The sequence below is a fragment of the Erythranthe guttata genome, chromosome 6, assembly GCF_056151865.1.
Source record: "Erythranthe guttata isolate IM_541 chromosome 6, IM_541, whole genome shotgun sequence".
In the NCBI taxonomy this organism is placed as follows: Eukaryota; Viridiplantae; Streptophyta; class Magnoliopsida; order Lamiales; family Phrymaceae; genus Erythranthe; species Erythranthe guttata.
In genome coordinates, this window is record NC_142538.1 from 15346322 (window position 1) to 15355381 (window position 9060).

At 33.8% G+C, this 9060-nt stretch overlaps 1 protein-coding gene across 1 annotated transcript; it reads left to right on the plus strand.

Moving 5' to 3' along the window:
- The first annotated feature begins 401 nt into the window (after positions 1-401).
- Positions 402-4946, plus strand: LOC105958263 (cationic amino acid transporter 7, chloroplastic). The gene is made up of 4 exons (XM_012982269.2): positions 402-1072; positions 1542-1890; positions 1971-2205; positions 4159-4946. The coding sequence occupies exons 1-4, from the start codon at positions 468-470 to the stop codon at positions 4710-4712; spliced, it is 1743 nt and encodes a 580-aa protein (XP_012837723.2). The 5' UTR covers positions 402-467; the 3' UTR covers positions 4713-4946.
- The last annotated feature ends 4114 nt before the right edge of the window (positions 4947-9060 follow it).

A 9060-nucleotide genomic window follows, 5' to 3' on the forward strand; every position in this document is an offset into this window, starting at 1 on the left:
AATAATAGATTCTTTTTCCATTCTTTATTATTGAAATATCCAAATATTACAAACTCAAAAAATCAACTTTTAGATCCAAACAAGCGTATTTTGTCAAAAAAAAAAAAATAATAAAAGATCCAAACAAGCGTATAAAATAAACAATTTTTGGAATAATAATAATTTAAACCGAGTGGAAGGCTTTCGAGTTTTTTTATTAATTTTAATATCTGAAATTAAGGAAAAAATATATATATTATTTAAAAAAAAACAAAAAAAAAAAAAAACACAGTGAAGTGCATCTCTTTCACACCACTAAATCTTCCTCCCTGCCAAACTTTTTCAAAGGGCACCCCCACCCCCCACCCCACCTCACCCACCCCCACACCCCCACCCCCAATCTACAGTATAAACATATATGTATATATAGCCGCTATCTTCATCTCTCTACCCATACACACATTCTAGAGAGAGAAAATTGAGCGATAATGGAAACCCACACTTCTTCCTTCTCCAGCCTCCACTCCTACCTCCGTGCACTCTCCGACACCCCCAACCGCCTCGCCCGCCGCGCCGGCTCCATGTCCACGTCATCCGAGGAAACCAGCCGGGCCCGGGCCCGCTCCGGGCCGACCATGAAGCGGAGCCTTCGTTGGCACGACCTCGTCGGTTTCGGCATCGGCGGCATGGTCGGCGCCGGAGTCTTCGTCACCAGCGGCCGCGCCAGCCGCCTCTACGCCGGCCCCGCCGTGGTGCTGTCGTACGCCATCGCCGGACTCTGCGCACTCCTCTCCGCCTTCTGCTACACGGAGTTCGCCGTGGAAATGCCAGTCGCCGGCGGCGCCTTCAGCTACATCCGCGTCACGTTCGGGGAGTTCCTGGCCTTCCTGACCGGCGCGAACCTGATAATCGACTACGTGCTGTCGAACGCCGCCGTGGCGAGGGGCTTCACCGCCTACTTGGGCACCGCCCTCGGCCTCTCGACCCGTACCCATTTAAGATTCACGATCCGTACCCTACCCGACGGTTACAACGAAATGGACTTAATCGCCGTCGCCGTTATTCTCCTCCTTACCCTCGTAATTTGTTACAGGTAATTTCCACATTTATTTTTTTATTATTAATAAATATATACACATAATAATTATAATTATAATTATTATTATTAATTAATTTTTACACATTATTATAATAATTATTAATTAATTAATACTCAGTTCCACAATAACTGTCTCTTTTTTAAAATATTTTTTTTACATATTATCTGTCACTTTTTATTTTCAATACTGCATTAAATGCATTTTTCCTGTTTCAACCTTATCAATGAAAGTCTATTCATTAATTTTCTCTTATAAATCATTAAATAATAAAGGTTGTTTTAGTCATTTTTATATGATTTTTCTAAAATGAAGATATATTTATTGAGTTTCTTAATCTTTGTGAAAAATGAAAAGTGACGATTATTTAGTAAGGGATGGAGTATATACACATTATTATTATTATTAATTAAATTTTTTTAATGGTCCTTGAAATTAAATAACCATGGTTAATTTGTCAAACAGTACGAGGGAGAGCTCGTGGTTAAACATGGTGCTGACGGTGGTCCACATTCTCTTCATAGTGTTCGTGATAGTGGTTGGTTTCTGGAGAGGCGAGTGGAAGAATTTCACCGAACCGGCAAACCCGAAAAACCCGGGCGGTTTCTTCCCGTTCGGAGTTTCGGGCGTGTTCAACGGAGCCGCAATGGTGTACCTCAGCTACATAGGATACGACGCCGTTTCGACCATGGCCGAAGAGGTGAAAGATCCAGAAAAGAATATTCCCATCGGCATCTCGGGCTCCGTCGTCCTCGTCACCGTCCTCTATTGCCTCATGGCCGCCTCAATGTCCGCTCTCCTCCCCTACGACATGGTACGCGAAATGACGATTATACCCTTGTTCTTTTCGACGTAAATACGTACGATTTTTTATTTTATTTATTTAAATGGCAGATTGATCCGGAGGCGCCGTTTTCGGGGGCGTTCAAAAACGGGTCGGCGGGGTGGAGGTGGGTGTCGAATATAATCGGAGTTGGGGCTAGTTTCGGTATTCTGACGTCGCTGCTAGTGGCCATGTTGGGGCAGGCGCGGTACATGTGCGTGATAGGGAGATCTTGTGTGGTCCCCACTTGGTTCGCCAAGGTCAACGCGTCCACGTCAACACCGGTCAACGCCTCCGCCTTCCTTGGTACGTTTTTTCTTGCTTTCTTGGTTGGGGGGTGTTCCTAGGTTAGGTTTGTTTATTCAGTCACATCACCAAATATTTTCCTACACTAAAATTGAAGAACAAAATAGTACCTGAATTGACTTTAGTCATTATCATAACATTTTGTCTTTAGTATAATTAGAAGATAGATTTTGATAATTTTCATATAAAGGAAGGGATGTAATCACTTTTATCTTTCAGGGATGTGTTGGTAATTAATCTAGGACTTTATCGATATAATCGAGATTTCTTTCTGCGGTCGTGCGTGGGAGTTCAGTAATTACTTCCCTATATATTTGTGTAGATGAACAAAGATTTTGATAATTCAAATAAAAAAATAAAGTGAAGAGATTTGAGTGGAGATTTTGTTTATGGGTAAATTACAACCACCCCTGAGATATGGTCAAATTACAAAAACCCCCATTTTGTTTGGGTAATTACAACCATCCCCCTCAACTATAAATCTTTTTACACGTCCACCCTTACAGTTTCAAATTTAGTGGAATTTTCGAGATTATATAGAATATTATCACTTTTGTACCCGTTTTATCCCATTCGAACTCCACATTTTGAAACAAGATGATCATAATATGTGTTTTTTGGCTTGTATATATCAGATTGTGGTGCATCAAAAACTGTATTTTTACACAAAAAGAGTACAAACTAGAGCACATTACACGAAATCTAGATGATTATGTTGAATTTGGCACCATAAGGGTGGAGCTGTAAGAAAAAATCATAGTTGAAGGGGTAGATGTAATTATCTAAACAAGAGGGGTTTTTTCGCAAAATTGACCATACCTTAGGGGGTTGGTTGTAATTTACCCTTTGTTTAATGATCATTGGTCAAAAGGGTCAAGGCTTGGTGTATTATCGCTAATCAATATAAATATTTTTTTTTTCTTTTTTTGTTTTGTTTTGTGGGACCTATATAATTTGATGTAAGATTAATAATGCTAGAGTTATGTTGGATCAAATAAAAGAATTGCATGTGAAACAAGAGAAAAATAAGTACTGGAGTCTACTGTTTTAGGTAAATTACGGTCACCCTAAGGTAAGCTCAAATTTCTTATCAAAAAAAAGGTAAGCTCAAATTTATGTTTGGATAGTTACAACCATCCCCTCAACTATTTACTGTTTTACGAAAAAACTCATTTTTCAGTAAGTAAATTTGATACCGTAAGGTGAACGTATAAGCAGTGACGGAGCCACCCTTTGGCAAGGGTGGGCTCCAGCCCACTCTGAATTTTAAAAAATTTATACTATATATTATACATATATATATATATATATAATTAGCCCACCAAAATACTTTAATATAATCCACCCAAGTAATTTAGTTTAGCTTATCCAACAAAAAATTATGCTAGCATATTAGTTTAAGTTTATAAATTTGTAGTTATTTTGTATTATTTTATGTGAATGAATAAATAAAAAAATCTACGTATAAGACAATACATAATTAAGAGGGTGATTATAACTATTCGAACAAGACTGTAGTTAAAGCATATAAAAGGGACGGCCCGTAATTTGTCCTAGATTTTAACTTATATTGCTTGGCATGTTATTTTCCTTTTTTTTTTTTTTTTTTTTTTGAATTGAGGGATGAAAAATTGCTTTTCGCTTGCTAATAGTCAAACTAGGATCTAGCAAAAAAAAAAAAAATTAGCTACAGATTTGGGTCTTTTGACTTTGTCAAAAGAAAGATCAATGATTCTGGCTGGCTATACTACTGACGTAGAATAAATGAGAATGCTCTCTCTGCCTTAGAATTTATTCCTTGAAACTCATTAGTCATACATAACTTCACTTTTCAATATTTTGTCAATTAGCCCTGTAGTGTAGTAGGTATATGACCTAATACATTTTTGGTGGTTATATATAATACAAAATTGTGAAGATATATAATGATTTTTTTTTATTTTTTTTTTTCAGGAATATTCACAGCGGCAATCGCGCTATTCACCGATCTAAACATCCTACTAAACCTCGTCTCAATCGGCACACTCTTCGTCTTCTACATGGTGGCAAACGCCGTTATCTACCGACGCTACGTAAACCACGGCGCGACAAATCCATGGCCCACTCTCTCTTTCCTCTTCTGCTTCTCTCTCACTTCACTCATCTTCACACTCCTATGGCAATTCACTCCGTCCGGCAAACCGAAAGCGTTCATGCTCGGCTCGTGCATTATCGTAGCTATATTCGTTGTACAATTGTTCCATTTCATGGTACCCCAAGCCCGGAAGCCCGAGTTTTGGGGTGTCCCACTTATGCCGTGGATACCTTCGGTTTCGATTTTCCTTAATATATTCTTGTTGGGATCTCTCGATCGACCTTCGTACGTTCGATTCGGGTTTTTTTCCGGTCTTACGGTGCTCGTTTACGTTATGTATAGCGTGCACTCGAGCTTTGATGCTGAGAAAAATGGGAGTCTTGGTGTTAAGGAATGTGTTGACACCCCGGAAAATGTTATTTCTAAAGTATGAAATAATGTAATAACTTTACATAAAGAGAGAGAGAGAGAAAAAGATAGCAAGAACATGCTGCAAAAGTATTTTTTTGTAGTATAGCAAATTTTAGGTATATAGTTTAATTTGGTATCCTATAGGGATTTTAGGCTGAGATGCCTTCTTTTGTATATTTAATTTTGTTCAAAAAGAAAAACATTTTGTGCAACTTTAACTGAAAAGAGCATCAAATGCTAACGAAATTTCTTGTGATGTTGTTACGAAGGGAATTATCGTGTGTGGATTTTGTATATTCGATATGCACACATGTATTTGGGTGGTAATTTAACGGAATTTTAGAATTTCGCCGATTTTTGAACAATATTTTTTATTTTGAATTCTGAAAGTTATGATTTCCGATTTTGGAACAATATTGAAAAATTCAAAAAAAAAAAAATCGAAATTTACACCTTAACGATCAATACTATTACAATATATTTTTTTTCTGTAGGTGACTAGAAATTGAAAATTTTTAGTTTCGGCCTATTTTCAACCGTAAATTTATGATTGTTGGAACAAGTTTTTTAATTCCAATTTTGAAATTTCGATTTCTGATAGTGGAATAAGTTTTTTGAAACCAAAATTTTTAATTCCAATTTCTATTTTGGGATAAGTTTTTTCATTCCAATTTTCGAAGATTTTCGATTTTGAAACATGTTTTTTCGCTCCAATTTTCGAAACTCCAGTTCTTCGATTTTCCGAAAAAAAAATTATCTCGGGAAATGAAAAATAATTAGTTTTTCACACAAAAAAAAAACAATCTCTTTCAAAAGTGCTAATTTCGATCTGATCCGTCTGAATTTCCATGCACTATTATACAATATAACTATCTTTGTTGAACGAGTCACTCACTCCCTTGAAGAATGTGACAGCAAACCCTGAGAATATTTAGTAGCATCTCCTTTCGGCTTTGGTATTTATTGTTAAGTCCCTAGATTCCTAATATTGGTGAAGAACCTCTTCGAAAAGCCGGGATTCTAGGGATAAATCGAAGCCAAATGTGGTTGAAAAGTGAGAATTAGATGTCATTACAACAATTGTTCTTTACTAGGAATATATTTTCTTTTTCTCTAACCTAAGTATTCTTTGTCACTCATATCCTAGTATAATATTCTTCATCTACTATTACTATTATAAATCATTGGTTCTATTATTTATGAATTAAGTTATTTGATCTAAAGTATAAACTTATTCTTTCGATTAGTGTTAGCCGTCACTTCCATGCTCAAAGGGCAAAAAATGATAGAGAGGTCGACTTGTACGTTTCTAATAGAACGAATCAAATTTGAACATAACTTTTTATATAAATAGTAATATTTTTTTTCCGTTCGATACACGAGATAGTGTTTCAAAAGTGGAAAAATTAAAGAATTAGTAAAGAAAAAACTGATCAGAAAAAAATATATAGTACAAATTAAAGTTGTCATCATTTTATTGGTTTAGTAGTGGATTGTGATTGAATAATAATCTGCTAGATTTGTTATTAAAAATAAAAATTGACTAGAAAATAGGAGACTAAAAAAATATTACTAAAAAAAATACAAAAATGCAAAAATATAATTAAGGTTGGTGGGGAATATTTTAGCCTTTTTTTTTTTGAAATATAATTTAGCACACCTCATTTTTTATATATAAGATATCAACACGATATTATCGATAAGTAATAATGATATTATTAATATGAGTAAAAATATATCAAATTCTTAGATAATTTATAAATCTAAAAATCTTCCCATAAAATTAAAAAGTGACATAATTCATTTGAACTCTATACTAAAGAATTTCGATCATACCACTCTCAAGAAAAAGTGATGGTTTTTATTAATAAACCCAAAAAAGAATGAGTGGCAACAAAAGATAATAATAATAATAAAATAAATAAATAAATAAAATATTGATGACAAATAATGTATGGGCCATTGGCACAAAAAATCTCCACCCCAATTGAATCCTTTTCATAAATTTTCCTAGTCAATTTGGCCCCTTTTAGAACCAATCAATTTGGATTATTGCTCCCTTTTTTAATTATTTTGGATTTGTGGGCCCCACTCATGTTAATCGGTCACATCAACTAATTTTTCAATAATTACTTTGTGGAGCATGCTAATCCATCATATAACTACATCACTAATCATAATTAGCTTATCTCTTGCATAGCATAGGATTCTAGTTTCATACTAAATGAATCACTTTTAGCTTTCCAATCCCCACTTTTCTTTTCTTTTTTTTAATTAAATGAAATTTATCTTTAATCTTACGTCGTTCGACATGGATTGTTTTTAATGATCATTTATCACAATTTTTTAATTAATAATCTTTGTTAATTAATTGAGTCAATATTTGCTCTCTAGAAAATACAATTTAGTGAAGAGACAAAATATGCAAATATGAAAATTATTGTGAATCTTTTGGCAAAGTTCACTTTAATTCTTTACCCCAAACGAATTTGTGTTTGTGTTTGTTAAGGTTTCCAAAAACAATTCTCAAAATAACTTCTAAAGTTTATCTCTCATTCAAACATGATTTGACTGCTCCAGTAAAAATGTTTTACTGTTGCAGTAAAAATTATCGTTCACTAAAAAGTAAAAACAAACATTATTTTTATTTTTCAAACTCTCTTTTAACAATACGTTTTTCTAACACCTTTAAACATTATTCAACCAATACAATGTACTTTGTTTCATTCCAAATTATAAACAAACATTACTTTCGTAATTAAATTGTTCCCAAAAATTATATTTCCCCAAAATAAAATTAAAATAGCTCCCAAAACGAATCCAAACATTGCCTTATTATGTGGTAATTGAATTTCGAAGATACACAAAGGGGAAATTTTATTTTACACATCCTCAAAACACTCAAATGGCCTTTTGTATAGTGCCACCGTTAATGTATTTTCAACCACTTACATAATTCACCTTTTCATTAAAATTGCACTAAAACAAGGAAGCTTTTACTTTAGAACATTTATTTATTTTATTTTTAAGAAAAAAACAAACAAAAAAGAAGATAGTTATTTGTTCCCCAATTACCCTCCTGCTCGTCTCGAACTTATAACCGCTCGTCTCGAACTTATAACCATGTAATATTAGACGCTCCTTGTGGGCATCAGGTCCGGATTCGCTATTTTAACGGGCCGTTGATTCACCATAATTTACATTCCTCAATTAAATACTTGTCGGACCAAAGGATGGAAACACTGGAGGCGAGAGATTTCGTCTTTTAGTACAAGTAATTCTAGGTGCAATGTATTTACCAACAGCATACTCTTATCGCATTATTAATAATAATACATCATTTCCAAAGTAGAATTCATAAAGTAAATAATGACTCCACTAATAAGAAGGACAAAATCGAGTGAAAAAAAAAATGGACGACAAAATTAAATAGATAAATAACTAGTCGTAAAAAAATGATGTAATACAAAGACAAACTTATAAAAGTTATTTTTCGTGATAATAATATTTTTTTATATAAAATTGAATATTTTTCTTTTGTCAAAACAACTATTTTCCTATGTTCGGTATGAATTAATGTCATTATTTAGGTGGTGTTTGCAAATGCTTTTTGAAAGTGATTATGCGATTTTTTTTTTGCTCATAATCTGTTTTTAGGTGTTTGCAAAATCAACTTTTGCTTTTGCTTCTCTTAAAATAATCTGTTTTAAGCTATTTTTTTAAAAGCACCCATAGTCCTGTTTTTTTTCTATTTAAGTTCATTTTCTGAAATATTTGCAAACACCCCCAACTTTTAGAAATAAGCACTTAAAACTAGGGGTGTGCACGGGTCGGTACGGTTCGGTTTTTGCAATAAACCAAACACGTACCGATAATATCGGTTTTTCATATTTTAAAACCGTGTATGTCGGTTTTTTTTCGGTTCGGTACGAATCGGTTTTTCGGTTTTCGGTAAACGGTATCGGTATCAATTCGATTTATTTTCGATTTCGGTTTCATTATCGGTTCGAATCGGTTCGGTATAAAACCGATGTTTGATTAACGGTGAATTTGGACTTGTATCACATTTCTTTGAGAAAATTAACAAGTAACAATTCAAAATTAACTAATAAAATAAATTTACTGTCATTAGAAAAATAAAAATAAAAATAAAAATAAAAATATAACCCTACTGCCATAAAAAAAATGAAATTACAACTAATAAACCTAAATGTCATTAATTTCATCTTCAAAAAATAAACTTGTTGCCCCATCAAAGAAGTCCAACTACATCAAAAGATTAATTATCTGAATGTGGCCACATTGATTACCAAAAAAACTTACCGATTTTTACTATCTATCAAACCACGTCGTTTTGTATTCCCAAATCG

What these genes read in the sequence shown, in the direction of transcription:
- LOC105958263 (XM_012982269.2), top strand. Translation starts at nt 468, where the DNA reads ATGGAAACCCACACTTCTTCCTTCTCCAGCCTCCACTCCTACCTCCGT. An exon ending in ACCCTCGTAATTTGTTACAG is followed by an intron (nt 1,073 to 1,541) that starts GTAATTTCCACA and finishes TTTGTCAAACAG; the next exon opens with TACGAGGGAGAGCTCGTGGT. An exon ending in CAACGCCTCCGCCTTCCTTG is followed by an intron (nt 2,206 to 4,158) that starts GTACGTTTTTTC and finishes TTTTTTTTTCAG; the next exon opens with GAATATTCACAGCGGCAATC.